This window comes from Bubalus kerabau, chromosome X, assembly GCF_029407905.1.
Source record: "Bubalus kerabau isolate K-KA32 ecotype Philippines breed swamp buffalo chromosome X, PCC_UOA_SB_1v2, whole genome shotgun sequence".
NCBI lineage: Eukaryota > Metazoa > Chordata > Mammalia > Artiodactyla > Bovidae > Bubalus > Bubalus kerabau.
This window is the reverse complement of record NC_073647.1, coordinates 141,514,803-141,539,302: the sequence shown is the minus strand read 5'-3', so window position 1 is coordinate 141,539,302 and position 24,500 is coordinate 141,514,803. Positions and strand designations below refer to the sequence as shown.

At 35.8% G+C, this 24,500-nt stretch overlaps 1 protein-coding gene and 1 long non-coding RNA gene across 6 annotated transcripts in view; one reads left to right on the top strand and one right to left on the bottom strand.

Annotated features, from left to right (window-relative positions):
* The window catches only part of CNKSR2 (connector enhancer of kinase suppressor of Ras 2), a 283,089-nt gene that overhangs the window by 170,175 nt on the left and 88,414 nt on the right, over window positions 1-24,500 (top strand). For 3 of the 5 annotated variants that reach the window (XM_055564829.1, XM_055564827.1, XM_055564831.1), the window contains 3 exons: window positions 3,836-4,047; window positions 20,594-20,683; window positions 22,288-22,502. In XM_055564829.1, the coding sequence (XP_055420804.1) occupies window positions 3,836-4,047; window positions 20,594-20,683; window positions 22,288-22,502 (517 nt within the window). The remainder of the gene's footprint in view (window positions 1-3,835; window positions 4,048-20,593; window positions 20,684-22,287; window positions 22,503-24,500) is intronic. The other 2 variants (XM_055564830.1, XM_055564828.1) reach the window with 1 other exon arrangement.
* On the bottom strand, window positions 9,470-13,167 carry LOC129639682 (uncharacterized). Its single transcript, XR_008708541.1, has 3 exons — window positions 13,029-13,167; window positions 10,519-10,696; window positions 9,470-9,604 (listed from the first exon to the last, which is right to left on the bottom strand). It is a non-coding gene; the product is annotated as an uncharacterized LOC129639682 (long non-coding RNA).

Sequence of the window (24,500 nt, the reverse complement as noted above, 5' to 3'; positions counted from 1 at the left end):
TCAGGACAAATGATTATTTAAAATACCTTATTTGTCAGAGTGCCACATGTCCAGATAAACATCAGAAAACTATTTTTTAGCAAATCTCTGCAGTTTTTTTATGTTCTTTCCTTGTCTCTTGGATAGGGAGGAACTTATAATAAAGACAGTATTTCCTAGACAACATATTTAAAATGTACTTCAGAAGACAAGAGTGTTAAAGAATATGGTTCTGTCCTCCAAGTGTGGTGCAGATATGAAGGCAATAGATTGAAGTCAATAAAAAGCTTTAAACGTGCTATTTACAAAAACAGGAGAATGCAAGAGACTGAAGTATCAACACCATAGTACTTGTTTTGGTAGTATTGCTTGAATGCTCCATACTTTTCAGGAAAATTCATAATTAGAGTCTTATCTCTCACTTTAATTGATTCTTAGTCTAGCGTGTAATTTAACAGAATGTTCTAACTGTATTCTGAGTCAAATTATTAGTTACCTAGTCACACAGTCATTTGATATATCAGTTAGAAAATACATACATCAGAGTCCCTTTGTACCACAGCCTCATATAAATTATCAGCATTTTCTAATTTCACTTGAAGTTATAGTCATAAAACTTTTTGCATTTGTCATTCTTTTATAGTTACAGCCATGGCATTTTCCCCCTTATTTTCATGATGAAAGATTCATCTAATTAAACTCATCTAAGCATTTCTTTTTTTCCTACATTTAAAACATTTGTCTTCCCAGTGAGGGATGGAATGGGGAGGGAGGAGGGAGGAGGGTTCAGGATGGGGAACATATGTATACCTGTGGCGGATTCATTTTGATATTTGGCAAAACTAATACAGTTATGTAAAGTTTAAAAATAAAATAAAATTTAAAAAAAAAAAGAAAGTATAGACAAAAATAAATAAATAAATAAATAAATTTAGCCACTTTTAAAAAAAAAAAATTTGTCTTTATAGGATAGGCATTTCGGTGATAATTTGAATTGTGAATAATAAAAGCTTTCTCATCTTAAAACCAAAAAACCTTAAAAATGCTAGGAATAGACTTTGCTTCATGTGATTATCATTCTTCAGACACATTTATTCCAGTAAAAGAATGTGATCGCAAAAATGACTTTTTTACTGAGAGAGAAAACACTCATATATATGATGTGAGTGAAGTTTAGTCCATTTTTTATTATATGACTATATACAATTTCATTATCAAAGTAGATAGTGAACTTTCATACTTAACCAAAATTCTTTATTTTATCTTGAAAACTAAGGATTTATAAATCTTGCACAACTATGAAGTTTAAGTACTAATTTATCTCATTAATTTTACTATGGGCCATTAAATATAAAGATAGTACAATGAAGCAGTGCTCTAGCTTTTCATTGATTCCCTTAAACACTTTTTAGAGCAAAAGCGTAGGTTTTTTATATTTTGGCCACCTGATGCGAAGAGCTGACTCATTTGAAAAGACCCTGATGTTGGGAAAGATTGAAGGCAGGAGAAGGGGACGACAGAGGATGAGATGGTTAGATGGCATCACCGACTCAATGGACATGAGTTTGGGTAAACTCTGGAAGTTGGTGATGGACAGGGAGGCCTGGCGTGCTGCGGTTCATGAGTCACAAAGAGTCGGACACAACTGAGTGACTGGACTGAACTGAACTGGTAGCTGTATAGGGCTTCCCTAGTGGCTCAGATGGTAAAGAGTCCATCTGCCAATGCAGGAGACACGTGTTCAATCCCGGGATAGGGAAGGTCCCCTGGAGAAGGGAAAGGCTACCCACTCCAGTATTCTGGCCCAGAGAATTCCATGGACTGCATAGTCCCTGGAGTCATGAAGAGTTGGACACGACTGAACGAAAAGATAGAATGCAGAATATGAGTGCATATACACATAGGCACACACACTTGTATATGCAAGTCATGTATCAATTAATTATACTGTAAAGTTTGGTTTTGGTTTATACTTTTCTTAATTTAGCTTTATTAAATGCATTCCATATAGACATGTCTAATAAATCTTCTTTGTTGGCATAAGGCCCCTCTTTCATATCACGATAGAAAAAGGAATACCAGCCCTTCCCATTTTCTACCACAGGGTGTATCCCTATAAAGAGTGTGGTGAGAATTGAATCACCCTCTGATCTCAGCTGCATTAATATTCATGTCACAGGACTGATAGAAACATCTGCCCACTTATAAAGAGGCATAACCTTCTCCAGTGCCCCAGGTTCATTAGGGGTGTTGCCAAGCTAATTGCAGTGTCAGTTTCTTTTTGCTAGAGGTCTGATTTAACAAAAAGTGCCAGGCAATTTGTTCAGGAAAAGTTTTTAGCTAGCCGAAAATATATGTGCCTGGGTTTTATATTTCCTTCTTCTTGTTTAAGAACTAATTTTCATAGTTACAATTTGGTAAGTAGCAACACTTTTATTTAAAAAAATTAAGGAGTGCCAGCTTTCTGATTCCTTCTTGAATATTATTTACTACTTTCTACATAGTTCAAATAATAAGAATATAGTTCTCTTCATTTGGACAAACCCAACGTATACCTGAGATATAGTATACTGTAGTATAAAAGTATAGTATTTTTGCTGAACTGAAACTCATATTTTAGAATTGGCATTTATAAGCTCATCACCATCTCATAAGACTTAGTAGATCAATTAAAATTTGGTATTTTTCTCTGTTTTGTTTTAATTCAGTTTATTCTGTAGAGTTAAGATTTCACCCTTGGCATGTAACATAAAGTTAAATTTCATTTGGTTTGATAGGATTCATGGTTCTGTTTAGGGTAGAACTGGAAATAGAACTTGGAAGAAATAAAATTAATGATCCATGAAGAAAGAAATACTGCATTTGCATTTATAGTCATGTTCTAGAATGTGAGCTTCTCTAATAAAAATTTCATAGCTGGTTAGTGAAATTATCATAAGATAAACAAAGTTCATTTTAACTAATCCTAAATGGAATATTTCTACTGAAACACCACTCATTATGGGTCCAATCACCTGGGCTGTGTGATTAATACTTTGTGTGAGTAAGAGTTTTAGGGATCTCATAAATTATTAGAGATTTTTCTCTTCAGAATCCTATAGAAGAAAAAATCAACTTGTCATCATCTTAAATCCCATTCTTAAATTCTGTATATGATCAAGTTTCTCAACCCTCTCTCCACAAGAAATGTTTCTAGTATGTAATGAAATTTTGATATATCCATTTAGAATGAGTTCCAGGAACATATCTTTTTTACTATTAAACTAGATATATACCGTTTAAATACAGAGTGTAATTCTTTTCACTAAGGTTATTTTATTAATAACAAACTGTTTGAAATTCTTAAAATACCACTTTATATAGTGCTAACTTGGTTCTTAAGGTCACAGTACCCTCACAGAGGTGGTAGTTCTTAAATACATCTATGTTTTTAAGCAGTGCGAATATTACCATGAATCAGTTAGATGAACTGGCAGAAGCAGCCTATATTGTTAGCATTGTTAATATTATACCTATTTTCTTAAGCAGTAAAAGCAATTTATGTGCTGAGATGATTTCTTTTATATGCCATAGTATGGTGAACATGAACTAGAGCAGGAGTTAGATTATCCATAGTCCATGTCTAGCTGTGTCATTTATTACCTGTGTAACCTTTAGGCTAGTCATTCAACCTCTCTGAGTCTTGGCATTTTTTTTCCCTGCAAAATAGGAATGATTAAAAATTGCCCTATAAACATCAAAGAAAGCTTGGAAGGATCAGAAGATATACAGGAAGGATATTATTACTACTTTAAGCCCTCTGCCATTTTACCTCCCTAACACTTCCCGACATCCTTCTCCTTTACCCTTTCTTTAGGGATGAAAAAGGAAACCTCCCTTGTGAAGACCTCAGAGGACACATGGTGGGCAAGCCAGTGCATAAGGGATCTGAATCACCAAACTCATTTCTGGATCAAGAATATCGAAAGAGGTTTAATATTGTCGAGGAAGACACTGTCTTGTATTGTTATGAATATGAAAAGGGAAGATCAAGTAGTCAAGGAAGACGAGAAAGCACCCCAACTTATGGTAAGAAGTCTTCTCTTACGTTGATGAAGGAGTTTATGTCTGGTATGGGAATCTCAATTTTTTTTTCCTAGGCTTTTTGGTTGTGAAAATTACCTGAGAGCTTTTGAATCTTTATAATTGATCTGTTTCTGTTGTGTGCTTCCAAGTGGAATCTCAACAATATAAGGCATGACATTAAAATTTACTCTAAATTTTCCAAAGGTAAGCAAGAATAATTGCCTTCCAAAGGCAGTGTTTTAACTTAACGATAGATAGAAACCTTTTTGAATCACATGTAATTTTTGTGTATCAGAGGTTGCCAAACTGAAGTAGTTCAAGAGGTTTTTTTTCCTTTAATCAATACTTAACTGTTAACATAACTTACTTAAAATCAAATTTCTGTATTTCTCAGATATTAAAAAAATCTTAGATGGACTTTTCTGGGTAAAATTTCATCTCAATTTTTGCTTTGTTTTTTTATAAGAAGTGGTAAATTTTGAGTGGATTTTAAATAGAAAGGACATAATATATTTAAAGCAAAGATGGGCCTAGAGTTACCATGTCCCAGGATATTTTTTTTATCTGACTCCTATTCTTCCATGCATGACCAAGAAAGTAACCTAGAATTGATATAGTTTAGCTGAACCATTTGCAGATAAATTTGCCTAAAGTTAGAGTAGTAAAGTCTATGGTCCTCTTACAAGAATGAATAGATTTAATTGGAATTCTGTACTCCTTGCTTTCCAGTTTTAGGAGAAGGGCAGGATCCTTGCCGATAAGTGCAGATTTCATCAGTGGAAGCTGAAGAGAAAGAAAGTTGTTTTTAACTTTCTCTTTCCACTTACCTGCCTTACTTGTTCACCATGGCCATATGCCTCCCTCCTGTGGTCCCAAAAGATTGGTCATCACATACTTTATAACTGACACCCTATTTCATTACAGCTTTTTGGTAATAATGAGTAATAATTAAGTATGGAAAATTTTGCCCAAAACGATCCTAAGTAATAGAACCCTACCTATCATGCTTTATATTATTTTCTGTACATGTGCTGTTTTTTCATGTGCTCCTCATTTATACTACCCTGGTGGCACTTATTTTGAACTGTCATAAATTGAAGGTATTTGCACCTTTGCTTTTCTCTACTATTACATTGTAAACTTCTGCAGTACACCTCTGCCTGCCATCTTCGTTATCCCCGCCCCTGCCTCATCACGAGATTTTTATTTTTCTGCATTCATTCCACAAGTACTTAATGACTACATATTATTAGATAGGCATTCAGTTCAGTTGCTCTGTCGTGTCCGAATCTTTGTGTCTCCATGGACTACAGCACGTCAGGCTTCCCTGTCCCTCACCAACTCCTGGAGCTTGCTCAAACAAATGTGCATCAACTCTTCTTTTTTTTATGTCCCAGAATTTTCTGGCTGTTTTCTACTTGTATTAAAGTAGATAAGAATATTTAAGGGGAAAGTATAGTCACTAGATAAAGTTGATTATTGATAGCTTTATGAAACATAGTTTACCAAGGCCTTACTTAAATAGCTGTGAACTGTTTGTTCCTTCAGACTATGGTTTAAAGCACCTAGTACTATCATGTTCCACAAATCATACCTCTTCCAATAAAATAGAATACCATTTAAATTTTAGAAAATGTAGATATTCTATAGATACCTAAAGTGTTTTTATAAACAACTTAGGAGAAAATAAATGTATATATACTTAAAAGAGGAATAAGGAAGTAAAAACAAAAGTTCTTTTACTTTTGGATTTGAAAGTGGGTTTTTTTTGTTGTTTTTTTTTTGTTTTTTTTTAATTTTGAACCTGAAATATAGCCTGAACTTTCACTTAGAGATATTTTAGAGATACTACAGTAGAGATTCCCTGGCACGACTGGAAAATTGTTCCATGTAACTAGCAGTTTAATGTATATTTACCTTTTTAAAATCAGATCTTAAGTAATAAAACCTACTTGTCACATACATGAATTTCTGGCCATAACATTCCCAAAGAGTAGTCTATCTGTTAATGTATTCAGCTGATATTTGTTGTGTGTATAAAGTCAGCCAGGCACTGGGGATGCAAAGATGAATAAAACATAAATCTTCCCTGGAAGGCAGTCATAACCCAAAGGGAAAGAACAAAGAGATGCAGTGCAGCAGCAACTTTAGGTAAGGAGGAAAGTGAACGAAGTGCTGCAGTAGCATGGGAGTTGAAGTCCCAGTGTCTTCCTGGGAAGTCACATAAATATAAGTGACATTTATGCTGAGTTTTAAATGACGAATAGTCATCATTCAGGGTTTCTCAATCCTAGCTATCCCTACCAAATACTTGACACCCTCTCAAACCTAGTACTGAGATCTGAGAGTTTATATAAATCTCCCAGCCCATCCCCTAAAGGCCCCAAGTATTAGTAACTTCAACCCTTAATTGATGACAACTTCATTTAACCTATAAAATGGTCCCATTATATGGATCCCCAAGTGTGACAATATTCTCTTGGGTTTAAAAATAATGATAATGAAATGCTTGATCCTGCTGAAGTATATAACAAAAAAAAAAACCCTGATTACCAAAAAAAAAGTTCACAATTTATATTTTCTGAAAATGAGAGTAATTTAACTTGTTACCACTTGTGAAATACCTTAAAAGCATTGTATAAGTCCTTTAGCCTTACAGTTCAACTTAGTTCTTCATTGCAAATATCCTTATCTTCCAGTGTGTGGACTTAGCCACCATTGCTACCTATTAACTTCCCAGTTACCTATTTACTCAAAGAGGTTCAGAGTTAAGATTTTAAGAATCTAGATAGTGTTTTGAGAAGCAAAGAAGAAACATAATACAGTTTTTACTGTGTGCTTTTGTCTTCATTCATATTTTAAAATTAAATATATAAGACAAAAATTAAAATTTACAGACACTCTGTTATTAGACTCAGTGACAAAGAAACAGATATAAAGAAAAATACTTGAAAATATCCTAATCATGAACTTTATTTCAAGACTGGAGGTTTATTAAATGCTTTATCATATTTGTTAACCAACTTCTCAGTTTATATCATGGACACACTATTTGTGGGTAAGAGTGAATTAAAAGATCAGTTATTTGCCCTAAGACATAAGATAAATACAGTATGGATAGACAGTGGATGGCCTATCTAGAAAATAAGTAAATACTTGTTGAGCTTTTATGTATGCCTTTAAAAAGCATTGGGCTTACCTCATAGGTCAGTTGGTAAAGAATCCACCTGCAAGGCAGGAGACCCTGGTTCAATTCCTGGGTTGGGAAGATCCGCTGGAGAAAGGATAGGCTACCTACTCCAGTATTCTTGGGCTTTCCATGTGGCTCAGCTGGTAAAGAATTCACCTCCAATGAGGGAGACCTGGGTTCAATCCCTGGGTTGGGAAGATCCCCTGGAGAAGGGAAAGGCTACCCACTCCCATATTCTGGCCTGGAGAATTCCATGGACTGTATAGTCCATGGGGTCACAAAGAGTTGGACATGATTGAACTACTTTTACTTTCATTCTAAAAACCATTTAATCCTCACAACCCCAAGAGGTAGCTAACTAATAGAATCTTTACTTTATAAATGGGTTAAATATCTTACCCAGCTAGTAAGTGGTAGAACCTTGATATTTGTTGACTCTATCAGTGTTACTAGCTAACTAAATAATATGAAAATATTTTGCTAAAATGTAGAAAAGTAGTTCAAAAAGGCAAAATGGTTGCCTGAGGAGGCCTTACAAATAGCTGAGAAAAGAAGAGAAGCTAAATGCAAAGGAAAAAAGGAAAGATATACCCATTTGAATGCAGAGTTCCAAAGAATAGCAAGGAGAGATAAGAAAACCTTCCTCAGTGATAATGCAAAGAAATACAGGAAAACAATAGAATGGGAAAGACTAAAGATCTCAAGAATATCTGATACCAAGGGAACATTTCATGCAAAGATGGGCACAATAAAGGACAGAAATGGTAGGGACCTAACAGAAGCAGAAGATATTAAGAAGAAGTGGCAAGAATACACAGAACTATATAAAAAAGATAACCATGATGGTTTGATCACTCACCTAGAGCCAGACATCCTGGAATGTGAAGTCAAGTGGACCTTAGGAAGCATCACTACGAACAAAGCTAGTAGAGGTGATGGAATTCCAGTTGAGCTATTTCAAATCCTAAAAGATGATGCTGTGAAAGTGCTGCACTCAATATGCCAGCAAATTTGGAAAACTCAGAGGTGGCCACAGGACTTGAAAAGGTCAGTGTTCATTCCAATCCCAAAGAAAGGCAATGCCAAAGAATGCTCAAACTATTGCACAATTGCACTTATCTCACACGCTAGCAAACTAATGCTCAAAATCCTCCAAGCCAGGCTTCAACAGCATGCGAATCGTGAACTTCCAGATGTTCAAGCTGGATTTAGAAAAGGCAGAGGAAACCAGAGATCAAATTGCCAACATCTGTTGGGTCATCAGAAAAGCAAGAGAATACCAGAAAAACATCTACTTCTGCTTTATTGACTACGCCAAAGTTTGACTTTGACTGTGTGGATCACAACAAACTGTGGAAAGTTCTTATAGAGATGGAAATACCAGACCACCTTACCTGCCTCCTGAGAAATCTGTATGCAGGTCAAGAAGCAACAGTTAGAACTGGACATGGAATAACAGACTGGTTCCAGACTGGGAAAGGAGTACATCAAGGCTGTATATTGTCACCCTGCTTATTTAACTTCTATGCAGAGTACATCATGTGAAATGCTGGACTGGATGAAGCACAAGCTGGAATCAAGATTGCTGGGAGAAATATCCATAAACTCAGATATGCAGATGACACCACCATTATGGCAGAAAGTGAAGAAGAACTAAAGAGCTTCTTGATGAAAGTGAAAGAGGAGAGTGAAAAAGTTGGCTTAAAATGCAACATTAAGAAAACTAAGATCATGGCATCTGGTCCCATCACCTCATGGCCAGTAGATGGGGAAACAATGGAAACAGTGAGAGGCTTTATTTTGGGGGGCTCCAAAATCAGTGCAGATGGTGACTGCAGTCATGAAATTAAAAGATGCTTGCTCCTTAGAAGAAAAGTTACGACCAACTTAGACAGCATATTAAAAAGCAGAGACATTACTTTGCCAACAAAGGTCCATCTAGTCAAAGCTATGATTTTTCCAGTTGTCATGTATGGATGAGAGAATTGGACTGTAAAGAAGGCTGAGTGCCAAAGAATTGATGCTTTTGAACTGTGATGTTGGAGAAGACTCTAGAGAGTCCCTTGGACTGCACAGAGATCAAACCAATCAATCCTAAAGGAAATCAGTCCTGAATGTTCATTGCAAGGACTGATGCTGAAGCTGAAGCTCTGATACTTTGGCCACCTCATACGAAGAACTGACTCATTGGAAAAGACCCTGATGCTGGGAAAGATTGAAGGCAGGAGGAGAAGGGGACGACAGAGGATGAGACGGTTGCATGGCATCACATGAGTTTGAGTAAGCTCCAGGAGTTCGTGATGGACAGGGAAGCCTGGTGTGCTGCAGTCCATGGGGTCACAATGAGTCGGACACAACTGAGTGACTGAACTGAAGTGAGAAAAGTAGTTTGTCAAAATTTCGTTACTCCTTCAAAATTCAAGCATCTGATTTCAATCAAGCAGAACTAGGTCTAATTATGTATATTCTTCTATATGTTTTGTATTTCCTGATGGTACAATAAACATGCATTCACATAGACATGGCCCTAACACACTTTAGGAAAAGATAGCTGAAATGAGGGGTAAAGTTAGCAACAGTGTGTTAGGCTCTTTTTAAATGAGAAAGTGTAAATGGGTTTTACTTTCCTAAAAAGATAAACAAGAATGATTCCTGGAAACACAGATATAGTAGGATAAACAACCTAGATTAGTGATTGCTGGTATTGGCTTTATAATCAGCCATACTTGTTAATCCTGCTGCCCTCTAATTATTCCACTTTAGGGCTCAGTTTCTCATTTGTTAAATGAAGATGATAATATCTGTCTCATAGACATTTTGTGAGAATTTAATGACAACAGACTGTAAATTGACTAGAAAGTGCCCAGTATGTCCTAGATACTTATTTTCACTGCTTCGTTATTACATAGAAACTTTAGTGCTGCTGAGAGAATAGATCTTAAGTGTTTTCACCACATACACAATAAAGGATAAGTATTTGAGCTGATAGATGTGTTAAGTAGCTTCATTGTGGTTATCATTTCACAGTGTATATGCATAATATCAAATCATCATTTTGTATACCTGAAATGAATGCAATTTTTATTTGTCAATTATCCCTCAGTAAAACTGGAGGGAAAACAATCAAAGAACTGAAATACTTCAACATGTAAATAATATTATTAATAATAAGAGCTATTTACAATTCTTTGAAGAATAAGATGGGATGAATAAACAGAAAGTTCAAGGAAGAAAAGAAATTGTAATGTGAAAATAAAAAGGAAAAAAGGATAGCATTAAATTACTTTAACTATTTGGTCTCATCTGCTCATGCTTCAAAGGCAAAGGTTCAAGTTGGATGAGATTAGTTGCTTGGCAGCTTTTCAGAATGATAGTATTTCCCATCAGCTTTCTTTTTTCATTGTTCACAGACTCCTTGCTCTTGTTGCTCCATCACAGCACATTTCTGTGCATATAAACCTGCTAAAAGGTAGACACAGTTGGCTGAGTCCCTTTGTGGTTGTGAGTGGTCATGTTTTCTAAAAATAGGATAAAAACATATTTTTGACAATAATATTGTAGAATAGTATTAGTTTGAAGAAATTCAGACCTTTTCTGATTTATTGGAAATCCAGGACCTCACAGAAAGCACACAAGTGAATGCAAGGTTGGTATTTTACAAGTGCTTCTCATAAATGTTATTTGTCCACAGTGTGCACTGAGGAAAATTAATTTCTATATTATACCTGATCATTTTCCACTGGAGTAGTTGGAACAAGAGAAAACCAAATACCATGTCCTTTTTAGCTACATAAATACTACATGGCTTGAAATGACCTGTAATAGCATGATGAAGGACCTATGGGCAGTGATACTGGGAACTGAGCTTTATCATTGTAAGGTCAGGATATGGTCTGAAGGTTCTAGGGTCTCTCATCTTACTTCAAAATCACCTTTCTCTGTCGTACAACTTCATTCTATCTTTTGGGCAGTTGAATTACAATTAATAGCATTATTGCAAACATTTCTTAAAGATATGCAGAATACATTCACAAATACATTTCCAAATGAAAGCTTGTTCCCTCTCCTGTGTTTTTTTAGTATAAATTGTCTTTATCAAACAATAGCCCAACTGTTATTCATCAGCTATTAGAGACAAAAGAAAATGAGATTCTAACCACAAGAAATTTCTGTGCTCAAGTAAAATGTACTACTTCCAAAGCAGAACTAAACAAAGTACAAATTAGTAAATCAAAAATGCAGAAATATGAGACAAGTACGGTACTCATAGGAATTCTTATTCTTTAGGACTGACTTAATACATTTCATAAAGACTGCATGTTGGTTAGCTTCACAAAATAATTTTGACTATCAAGCTGATGGTGATAAGGGACCGTGTAACTGATGGAAAAGTAGTTCAGCAATATTTTGGCATGGAAATAGAAAATAGTCTAAGGTAAAATTTAGAGTAATCACCTAGGGAAGGTGCTCTTCCTTAGTCTCTATAATTTTACTGATTAAAAATGGAGCATAAGTTTTGAGGTCAGATAGAACTGAATTTGGTGCCAAGGCTTGGCCTTTAATAACTGATTGACGTTGTACTTGAGAGTTACCCTCACTGTACTTTTGTTTCCTTATCTGTAAAATGGGATAGCAATACTACTCAAAGTATTTTGATGAGGATCAAATGAATTTTATGAGGATTAAATATATGCCAAGTACTTAGCACTGATTTTGCCTCATAGAAAGTACTCAAGTAATGGTGCATTAAATGGCATAGTAAATCACTGCTGCTCATAAATAAAAGTGTCTCAAAGATTGTGAAGTGCTGATGGATCAAATTAATACTTCCTCCTTTCCTGTGGAGGGGATCAATGATGAACTAAAGGAATGGAAGTATTCCCAATAACCAACCATTTAAATCATGCCTATGAAAAGAAATAGTTTGCTTGTTTTTTTCATTTGGTTTTGAAAAGTAAAAGGAAGAACATCAAATAGCTCATAACACTAGAAATCTCTGTGATACAAGTTTTCTTTTTAAGTTCTGTTACTGAAATCACTTCATATGTTAGGTATGTTTAAAACAATTTAGACTCCACATATTTTTAAAGTATAAGATTAGTCGCTTTTTAAAAAAGAATAGAGAAAATAATATGCTAAGTAAATTGAATAGCTGGAGACTTTCAAAAAAGTGAAATCTGGCAAGAGGAAACCAAGTAATGGATAATAGTAAGATTAAGGGGAAAAAAACTTTTAATAAAATTCTAGCATATTAATATGTAGATAAAAAGGAAGAATTAGCAAACCAACAAAGTTGATGCAACTATTAGAGAAAAAGAAAAACATCTTTAAATGAATTAACAGAAAGATAGGAACTAAGTGAATTAGTGCTTCCCTTAAAGACAAAATGGGAAAGCCAAAAATAGAAATAAACCAACTCAGGAGATTTGTAACTGGGTCAGTATTGTCCCCTAGGGGACATTTGGCAATTTCTGGGAACCCTGGTAGTTGTCATAAATGGACGTGGAGGTGCTACAGGCATCCGGTGAGTTGAAGCCCAGGATGCTACTAAACATCATAAAATGAATAGGACACCCCTCCCCCCAACAATAAAGAATGATCCAGTCCAAAACATCATGAGTGCTACTGTTGAGATACCCTAGCTAAATTAAGAAGAATCGGTTGTCACAGAGTCAGATATTTATGACTCGAAAATCAAAGAACCCTTGTATGACATAGGGCCAATTGCCTTTTTCTTTCATTCATACAATCTGGGAACTTACTGCTCTGAAATGATAAACCTACATTTACTCACACTTAGCATATTCTCTGGAGAAGGCAATGGCACCCCACTCCACTATTCTTGCCTGGAAAATCCCATGGACGGAGGAGCTTGATGGGCTGCAGTCCATGGGGTCGCTAAGAGTCAGACATGACTGAGCAACTTCACTTTCACTTTTCACTTTCATGCATTGGAGAAGGAAATGGCAACCTGCCCCAGTGTTCTTGCCTGGAGAATCCCAGGGACGGGGGAGCCTGGTGGGCTACCGTCTATGGGGTCGCACAGAGTCAGACACGACTGAAGCAACTTAGCAGCAGCAGCAGCATATTCTCTGGGAAGAAATAATACAAGCTTGTGAGTGTCTGAGATGACTTACCCAGCTCTACAGTAGAAAACCTAATCATGGCATCCCTTGGAGCAGGAGGGAACTCACTGTCCCTAATTGAAATCAGAATGCATTTTCCCTCCATGGGAAAATGATGTACTAAATAGCAGCCAGGTGAAATTTAAATAGAGTGGTTGATGTCTGCTTTCAAATCACAATGTGGCTTAAATAATCCAGCATTTTCTTATGTGTGTTCTTAAGATCACTACTTCTGAAAGAGATTCTTTGTAAAAGAAAGAGATTATGTGGTTAATTAAGATTGGGAAGCTCTGCATATTTTATCCCCGTCTTGGAGATTATTACGTGTACATTAACATACTAAAGGCTTTGAAAATCTTGGTTTCCCAAATGTATTTGTACATTGCATCTTCTTTGGTTTTGGTCACAAAATACCTCCCAATGTAACTGATGTTTGATGGCATATATTTTGACAAAAACTGATAAAGACTTGCAGCTCCTCCTAAAGACCCATATACTAATGATAAAATTTAAGTTGCAAACTGCTAACTTAACAGAAATCCTCTATCCTTAACTTGAAGTCTGCCCCAGCAGACAGCTTGTTGAATGTCGTCTTCATTCTTATCATGCAGAAAAAAAGGCATTCTCTAGAGTAAATCTTATTTGTGATGAAAGTCCAAACTAAAGTAATAAATACTAACTGGAACGATCAGTGCATGGCTCCTCATAGAATTACTTTTATCACAGCAAGACAATTTGCTGGAATCATGGAAGAAATAGATCCCTGGGGATAGAAAATGTCAAGTGTGAGATCCAATCTTGTTAAAAGCAAAGACTGAAAATTATACACTGAATATCTTAATGACTGGAGACATTAAAGCAAATAATTAAAACAATAGACAGCCATTTAAAAGTATACATATGACAACCTAACATTAGTTTATAAATGACACATCATGTCAAGCCAGTTTATTTTCCATCTTTGTTCAGGGATGGATAACAAACACAGTTACAGCTTACAGTTTATGTTCCAATCCTCTACAAGTTCTTTACCTAGCCTTTAAGAACTTTTTGCAAGAGTTGCAAACTGGCTGGGAGTATAGTTGTTTAAAAAGCAGTAATCATACATGTCAGTGAATTATTTTTGAATAAAAATGTATTGAATCTTTGTATAATGCAATGGTCTTCAACTCATCGCTGAGGCAACTTAATATAATGAAGTTACAAAGTCTACGTTCACAGGCTGACTCCAACATTGATTATCAATGAAATCCTAAGAAATTAACTGGGGTGTGTGTCAAGTTTTTCATCTCTACCGTTTTAAAAAATAGTTTGCTCTATTGTCGTATTTAACTGGAAAATGGGATGTTTTTAACCAAATAATATTTACCCCACATCATCTTTCTTTCCCACAGCTGTATTGCTGAGCACAGCAGGAGGCAAAAGTATTTAGCATAGCTCATTGCTTTTTTACCCACCAGAGCCTTCAGAAGAGAACCCAGAACTGTTTTGCCACTTACTAGTTAAACCACTGAATTCTTCCCAGACCTCCCACATGCCTCTAATGTAGAGGAATAGTCTCTATGCACAGTGGCAACATTTCAGCTGAAATAGCCTGCCTTTCTGTACTCCAGTGTGTACAGCACATTTGCTTTCTTGGCAGAATGTAATTTGGTTCAAAATGTAATTCGCCTTGGAATCAAGTGTTCAAAATTCCCTATAATTTTTGATGCGGTTCAAAATTTTCTCCTTCAACAATTTTTATGTGACTCCCCATTTAAAGTCTAGATCACTTTTAGGGAGCAGTAAGAAAATTCACAAACAAGATGTAGCTTATTCTTTGAAATGATACTTTGTTTTGCTTCTCTATTAATGCAACCAAAAAGATTTCAAGTTAATAATCATCAAGTTTGTACTTGATTTATATTGTTATAAGGTGTTAAATCCAGTACTTAAATAATCATCACATTGTGATGTTTACAAGCCAGTTTTTCTCCCAGACTCTTTTATCTAGAAGTGAACATTTTAAAATATGGCCCTAGAGATCAAAGTGCCCATTCTTACTTATTTTATTAGATCCAGATATGTTGCCTTTATCCTTTAAAAAGTACTGACTTTCCATTTAATTCAGTTTTACTCCTCTTTAAATGTGTGATTCTCTACCTTAAATAACCTCGGGATGTTTTCCTAGAAATGCAGTCAACCATCTGAAAGTAATTTTTCTGTCTGGTATGTGGGGAGTTTGATGGGTGTATGTGACATGCTTATAGCTTAACATTCCTTACTATACTCATTTTCATCAAAATATTGGCTAAAATATTCAGAACAGATGTGTATTTGTGTGTGCGTGTATTTTTCTAGAGAAAGCTTCTTTTGTGAGCAATTAAAAGGTACATCAGACATAAAGAGAAATTTCTCTGCAGCCTTTTTTCCCCCAATTCTCTGGCAACTGTAATAGAGAAGATTACTTCTCAGATGCTCTATATCATCCTGAAACGTAATGATTTTAGCATGTTGGGGCCAGAGTTTTAAAAATGTAGGGGAGGGATACGACTGAAAAAGGCAGCAATTCAGTAGTATTTCAACATGCACTATGGGTAGTTTAATATGGAGATGTTTCTAGATAAGAAATCAGGAGGCAGGATTTCTAGTTCTGCTTGATTAGCACACAGTTTTGTCAGGCTCAGTTTGTTAGAATAATGAAAGTGGTTGGTCAGAAAGGGAGGGAAAGTGAGGGGGAGGGGGAATGGAAAGCTGACAGGAAGAAAGGGAAAGGAAACTTTGAAAATAGAAACTAATTGTATAGCTTGGACCATTTTTAACTCCAATGTATGAGGAAGGTCCCCTATTTACTTTCTCAACAGGTCATCAGTTAACAAATATTGAGCTGTTAACTATGTTTAAGTCACTGTGGTAAATGATAGAGATACCATGGTGAACAACAGAGAAATTTCTGTTCCCTTGTGAAATTTACATTATAGAATGGTGACAGAATTCAAGCAACTAATTTAATAAATACTTACTTGACTATAAGTGACACACTATGAAAAAAATTATGAAAGAAAAACAAATACAGAGAAACCCAACCTAGAACAAGTTCAACAAGAATATCCCTGAGGAAATGACATTTTTGCTGAGTTCTAAAGTATGCATTTGAGTTTAGTAAGAGAAGAGGGGACAAAAACCAGAGAAAGATAGTATCCTGGGTGCCAAGTGAAGAACATATTTCAAGAAAAGAATAATCCTCTGTGTCAAATGTTGCAGATAGATAAGAAAAATCAAGGGTTCTGAGAATTGTCTTTTGGATTTAGCAACATGGAAGCACTAGTAACCTTGACAATAGTAGTTTTAGGGGAGTTGAGGGGCAAGATCTTAATTGGAGAAGATTCAAAAGAAAAGAGGAAATTCTACATGTAAGTGAGATCATACAGCATTTGTCTTTTGTGCCTGGCTAATTTCATGTAGCATATGTCCTTCAGCTTCATCCACGCCATCACAGATGGCAAGATTTCCTTTTTATGGCAGAGTAATATTCCTGTGTGTTTGTGTGTGTGTGCTCATGCACCACGTTTTCTGTATTCATTCATCTATTGATGAACACTTGGATTGTTTACATATCTTAGCTATTGTGATCAATGTTACAATGAATGTGAACTCTTGGAGATACTGATTTCATTTCCTTTCAAAATATGCCCAGAAGTAGGGTTGCTGGATCCTACAGAAGTTCTATTTGTAATTGTTTGAAGAACCGCTGTGATGTTTTCCATTTATATACACTTGAATTTTGCTAAGAGAGTAGATTAGATCTTAAGTGTTCTTACCACACAGTCGACACAGTCATACATGAACACACAGATGGTAACTGTATGAGGTGAAGGATATTGTAACCTGCTTGCGGTAATCATTTCACAATGTGTGTGTGTGTATACATACAATCACATTACACACCTCAAAAAGTCATTCTGTACAGCCTTAATGTGTAACATTTTAATTTGTCAATAATACTTCAATAAAGCTAGGGGGAAAAAGAGGAGAGAAATTGCAGACTGAAAATCAAAATGAAACTTCTAGGAGTTTTTCTGTAAAGGGGGCCAGAGAAAGGGGCAGTGGGGTGGCTGTTAGTGAAGAGAGGTTTGTTTATTTTTTAAGACTGTAGACATTACAGCATGTTTGTATGCTAATGGGAATCACGGGTAGAAAGGGGAAATTGATGCTACAAGAGAAAGTAAGGTAGAATTGTTCAAGAGATGCCCTTGAGTGAGAAAAAAAGGAGTAGGATCCAGTGAACAGCCCAGTAATCTCCCTAATGTCTAGCATCCTTTCATTCAAGCGTTCAAAAGAAATTTAGTGAATACCCACGCTGGGTCAGAATCCTTGCCAGGAACTTTCATAACAAAGATATATAAGACCCAGTTCCTGCCAAAAAGTAGGAAAAACCTATAAACAGAAAGATAGAATACAGTATAATTAAGGATCATGTATACCAAGGAGCTAAGGGAGCCCAGTAGAGCAAGCAGTTAACTCTGCCACAGAGCACCATAGCATGTGTAATTGCACTGAAAATACTTTATTGGCTAAGGAAAAAGTCAGTTTATTTTCAGACAGTTCTGTACACTGCAATTAAAGCATAGCAGTTTCATATTGAAATAGTATTTGATCATTGTAAGGCATTCCATCGTTGTCAATATTCTTTTTTTTTTTAATAGATCACCAGTTTATTATAAAGCATATAATATGGGAATAGCTGGATGGGATAGATGCATAGTGCAAGACATGGGGCAAGAGCTTGGAGCTTCTGTGCCCTCCCTAGGGTGCCACTCTCCTGAACGTTCCTTCTGTTCATTGCCTGGGAACTCTTCAAACCCTGTCCTTTTGATTTGTATGGAGGTTTCATCGTATAGACACAGTTGACTAAATAATTGATCCTTGGTAATTAAACTCACTCCCCAGCCCACTCCAGTCTCTAGAGGCTGGGACTAGGACTGGAATTTCCAAGCCTCTAATCACATGGTTGATTCTTCAGGTAACCTGCCAGTAATTGGAATATTACCCCATGTCTTTGCTTCCAACAGTAGATCCCTGTCCTACCGTATCTCGCTGGTGCTACTCTTCTCCTGAATTGTCTATTTATTGTTTCTTTGCTTTTTTAGAATATTTCTTATCAATTTATACATGTCCCTTACAATATGCTATTCAGTTTGGCTTGTTCTTGGACTTTCTAAAACTTCTATCTGCTGACACTCAGTCTTTTTTATTTAATTTAGTATATCTTTATTTTATTTTTTAATCATTTTTAAAATCGAAGTGTAATTTACAATGTTTTGTTAGGCTTAGGTGTACATCAAAGTGATTCATCTATATATATTATAGATTATTACAAGATATTGAATTATAGTTCCCAGTGCTAAATATTCTTTAAATTATATTTTGTGTTCTGTTTGTGTTTAGTTGCAGCTAAATATAGTTCATATTTTTTTAAAAGCTACTTGCCATTAATTTCAGAATAAAATTCAAATAAAATCCAAAAGTATCTATCTTTGACCTCTTCTACATTTAGTAGGCTACAGTAAGAAATACAGTGCACAATTGGCACCTCTATAGAGATCCTGGTTAGAATACTCCAGATGTGCAACAGATATGAAAAGCCAAGTAACAGAATAATTTAACTATGAGACAGTAGCAGAGAGATATTGCAAGGCTTATGATCATGTGTCACCTACATCAGCTCACCCAGATTCTCTCTGTAAAATTACAGAGATCTACCCCATGAAAATTTGGAAACTGAGGTGATCATTTATGAAGTCGTTTGCACACCTTGTAAGGAAGTCATTAAGTAAATACTTCATTTGTGGGTCATTAATAATTTTATCATGTCTAGTTCATCCTCAAATTTCAAAGAGCTTAGTAAAATATACTGAATAAACTGTATTGGCAAAATGCCATTAAGTTGTCACATTTTCCCTTAACAACATAATGAGGAAGAAGTATCTTAATGGATTTTTTAACGAAATATGTGGAATGTCTGTAACAATTTGATTGTGAAATTTATCTAGCCAAGGGGGAGAGTGATGAGAACATATTGTGACCAAGAGGTGTTGAAAAGTGGGAAGATTGGTAGATTAAAGGAGGAATTGTTAGAGTGCTGTGGACGATATGCTAAAAATACAGGTTTTAGTTGAAAAGTGGGATACTGGGAAGAATTACTGCCTTTTCAGGTGACAAGATTAAGCATATGACCACTAGAATGGGTAGAGGAGAGAATCTCAAAAAACTGAGAGCCCAGAATATGAGTGGGTGAATATTGAAGTTACCAAAAGTTATTGCAGAAGTACTATTTGAATGCCTAGATTTGAACCCTGGTACTACACACTTACTGTGTGTCCTTGGGTAAATTGCATATGTTGTCCCAGGCCCTTCATCTGGTAAAATGAGGGTAATGGTTTATTTCTTATAATTTTGAGAATTAGGTGTTGTGCTAGGTGTCCTTTTTAAACTTGTGAGTGATTTTTTCTTTTGGCTATTTTGTGCTTCACAAATTCTGAATTGATCAGAAATCAATTGATCATCCTCACCAAAAAGCTATCCTTAAAGTCTATGTCATGAGTTCTGCTTGCTAAAATAAAATGCTGTTTAGTAAGAACACAGACCCAGAGGAAAATGGGACAGACCAAAGCAGTGATTACTTGAATCTGGAAACTAGAGTTCATAATAGCAAAAGAGATGCTCAAGGGCAGACCCAGCTTTAGGCCATAGAAAAGAATCTAGCCATATTGCTGAAGCATGGTAGTATCTAAAAAGCAGATAGGAATTAGGAAGCAGTGAAGATGGGAAGTTAATACTGTGTTCCAACATTAAATACAAGGGGCTACTGTCTTGAAGATTGCCTATCAAGATAAAGATACTTGGGCATTGAGGAATAAGACAGATCCAGTTATAGAAAATGAAGTCACTAAAATAATGGTCCTCTTTGTAAAGGACCACATTCGTAAAGTCTAGGGCTCCTAAGAGAGCAAACCTAGGCTGTTCTGTATTACTTATAAAAAGTGCCTTAAGTTTGCATTATCACCTGGCCAATTGCCACAGGCAGTTTCACCTTCTGGCTCAAAACACACATATTTTTCATCTTCACAAATGCCAACCATAATGTTGCATATGAGTGAGTGTGTTTTGCAGACTGTAGCTAAAAGTCAGTTTAAGTTTGAGCAGACATGGGGAAGAAAAACAATGTGATGTGAATTTTGTTCTCTGTGTTTAGGCAAGCTACGACCTATATCTATGCCAGTGGAATATAATTGGGTGGGGGACTATGAAGATCCAAATAAGATGAAGAGAGATAGTAGAAGAGGTAAGTGTTCTAGAATTTCAGTGTAGGCTGGGTTGTTCAAACAAAAAGCAGATTTAAATGTTTTTTTACATAGGATGTTATGGCTTCAGTGAAAAACTATTCATTCTCTTATTGATTTTTATGATATATCCAAACCGACTCAGACCAACCTTTAACTGTCTTGATCTATTATTAAATAAATATCTTCTCCGAATGCCTCCTAAGGGATTTAGGGTAGATAAGTACAGTGTAAAAAATTAATATCTGTTATTTGAAATTTAATACTTGGAAAACAAGGTCAGAAGTGTGAAACTGCATAAAATAATTAAGTTCAATGAATAGGAAGTGTTTGTGATCAGTCCCCATTGGTCCGCAATGCCAACCTCACTATTTTTGTATTAATATAACCTTAAAATGAGTTTTGAAGTACATGGGTAAAAGCTAGTAGAAACTGGGCCAGTGTCTCTAAAAGAAAACCATATAAAAATGGAAGAAAAAAAAAACCTGCTTTGCTTTTTTCTCTCCTGTTTGCTGTTCAGGGTTATCTTCTTACTTGGGGGTGGGCTACACTTGAAGTATCTACCAAAAGTAAGTTTTTATGTTCACTTATTCCTGCTATTGAGGTGAGCAGTAAAGAAGGCAACAGGAAATTTCACTACTAAATGGGATTGAACCAAGTGTGGATGGATATGGTGGGCCCAGTGGGTCATGGTGCTACTTCCATTTTCTGAAATAAGATCCGTGAAGTTATAGATGAAAAACAGAAAGAAACAAAGCAAAAAACAAAACAAAACAAAACTCTTCATAGAACATGACTTCACAAAGCTTCCTTTAAAACATGTTTAACCCATTTGCCTGTTATTTCTAGCCTGTGTGCAAAATTTATTTCATTAATGCACAGATCCACAGACCACACAGAAATAAGCAAGCATGAATATCTGCTTCATTAGTCTTCTTAACACTTGTTTTATGGAGCAAGCATTTCTGAAAATGTTGGTAAATATAGGAGCATTGAGATTACTTTATATCTATGTATTCACTCCATTTTCCAAACTTCAGTTTCTAACCTCTTCTGTTTTATAGAGTTAATAAAAAAAATATTTTAGGAAAGAAACACTTGTATGCCTTTTCTGAGTCACCCTTTTGGGACTTGATATGATAGTAACATCTTGGGGAATAAAGGCTTTATGAAGTAGAGTTCTGGCTATCGATTTAAGCATAAATTTTTTGAACTGAGTTTCCTCACTATTGGTCCATAATGTGGGCTTTGAACTTCTCCAGGGATGCTCCCTAGGATGTTTGTTGTCAGATTTTAGCAGAATCTCCTTGCGAGAACTTGTTAAAAATTTTATGAGCCACACACCTGAAACTTATGATTCAGGTTCTGCAGGTAATTCTGATATGGTTGGTTCAGAGCTAAACTTGGAGAAATACTCTATAGGCTATCAACTTCCTGTTGTCCTGTGATCCCAAATAATTAAGATTCTCCATATTTTTACTACAAAGGTGTTTCATAAAGGAAATCAAGTTACATTTCTGAAATGAAATCTAATAGTACACTTAAAGGATGGTAAGTTTGGAATATTTGCATATCTACATTGGTGTATTTATCTTTTTTTATTTAGAAAACTCTCTACTCCGATATATGAGCAATGAAAAAATTGCTCAAGAAGAATACATGTTTCAGAGAAACAGCAAAAAAGACACAGGGAAGAAGTCTAAAAAGAAGGGTGATAAGAGTAGTAGCCCGACTCACTATTCGCTGCTACCTAGTTTGCAAATGGATGCACTGAGACAAGACATCATGGGCACACCTGTGCCAGAAGCCACACTGTACCATGTAAGTACACTTTTAAAGACTCTGTGATGACAGTTTTATTGGCAGACTGGCAATTGACTCTTTTTGGTAAATTCCAGATTATTTATTTTTATCCTCTTATCAGATTTTCACAAAAAATCCTAAATTTAGATTTTATACCCTGAAAAAACATTTTTAAAAAATTGATGACTTATTGATTTGTCCCTCAATTCATATGTTCAGTGAGTGCATATGTTGTAGCAGCTTATATTTTTAAGGATATAACTTCATAACTTCCTATGCACAGAACTGATGGAAAATAATAATTAATTAGCTGATCAATTATTATTGTGATAATATACAGTAAATGAATAGCTGTAAAGCTCATCATTAAAGATAGGATTTTTAATATATTTATGATTTCATTTAAAAATGAACATCTGTTGTACAGTAGACTTGGACCATGATTCTTGAAGTAAAGATGAAAAGACATAGATAGCACCCCATTATATGGAAAGAAAGACACACCAAGAGTTCTGATACAATTTGTAGTAAGGCAGTGTAAGAGTGTAGGAGAAGAAGGGCCTTTGCCTGCTTGGGGAGTGAGAGGAGGCTTCAGAATGAGGAGCATATGCGTAAAGAGTGAAAGATGAGCAGCAGTATTTTTGTGGTGAGACATATGAAGGTGTGCTACCAATGTGTGTGAACGGTATGTTCCAGCGATTTTATGTGGCTCGGAGTTACCGGTTCACTAAAAATTGAGGGAAAGCATGTGAGAAAGGGCAGTAGATGGGCCCCTAGAGAGCTAAGTGGGGAATTGTATGATAAAATACTTAGGCTTTTTGCTGCAGTAATGAAGAGCTACTGAAGAATTTTGTCCTGGGGACTTGCATGATGAGATTGGCCTATAGGATCTCTCTAGTGCTGAGAGCATCCATCAAGAGATGTGAAGCCAAAGGCAGGGCCATTAAGCTCAGGCCAGATGGATGATGAGAAACTAGGACAATGGTAGTGTGGAGGCTGATAATCTTACTGACCCAAACATTCAATTCACAAAATCGACCCATTTTATGACATTTTGGTTAGAAGGAAGTTTATTGTGCTTCTTGTTAGAAGACCATGAAAAACATGGCTACAGGTTTTTAAGTAATTTGAGCATCAGTGCTTCATGTTCACAGCATCAAAAAAAATTGATGTCACTGCTGTGGAAGATAGACCATCTAGATGTACAAGATGTGAAAGATTTAACAACCTACATTTGAGTTGCTTTCCTGAGTATATCTTTTAAATATCTTATTACTTGTTATTCTCTCCTAAAACTGAAGTGTAGGAAAATATTTTCATTTATTTGGGTTGATGTAGGAGTGCAGTTCTCTATGGCAATTGTTCTCTGTTGTCTCTTGTCCCCAGTTACATACCCCCAGCATCTTCCTCCACAAGAATAGTGCCCTTATCAAAACCTGCTACTCTGAATAACTGAGTAATCAGGTTATTATTTTTTCCACAAACATTTGAAGTTGTTCTGAGATCAATACTCAGAACTGTGTGACAGGAGACACTTTTGTTCTTACTTGTCAGAAATGCTCTCTTAACACTCAGCTCCTTCTAGAATCTGGCATTCCAGTCAGAAGTAATAGCCTGAACAAAGATCGAAACATAAGAGACAGCTGGCCTATTCGAGAGGGGAGTTGGTAGTGAGAGATGAGGCTAGAGAGGGAAGAAGAGGCCACTTCACCCAGAGCTTGTAAACTATTAAAGGGTTTGGATTTATCCTAAGAGGAATGGTAAGCAATTGAAGGTTCATTCAAACACTCAGCCTGTGCCATCCTGTCGTGCACACTGGGACAGGAATATACTGTGTGAGGAAGGAAAAATAGCTGTGAGTCTTGTGGATTTTGACTAAATAAATTATGGAAGATAGCAAAAGGTAAAACTGGTATATTGTTAGCACCTTTCTGAAAGGCATTGTTTAGGTGGCACAGTGGTAAAGAGTCTACCTATCAATTCAGGAAATACAAGAGACGCAGATTCGATCCCTGG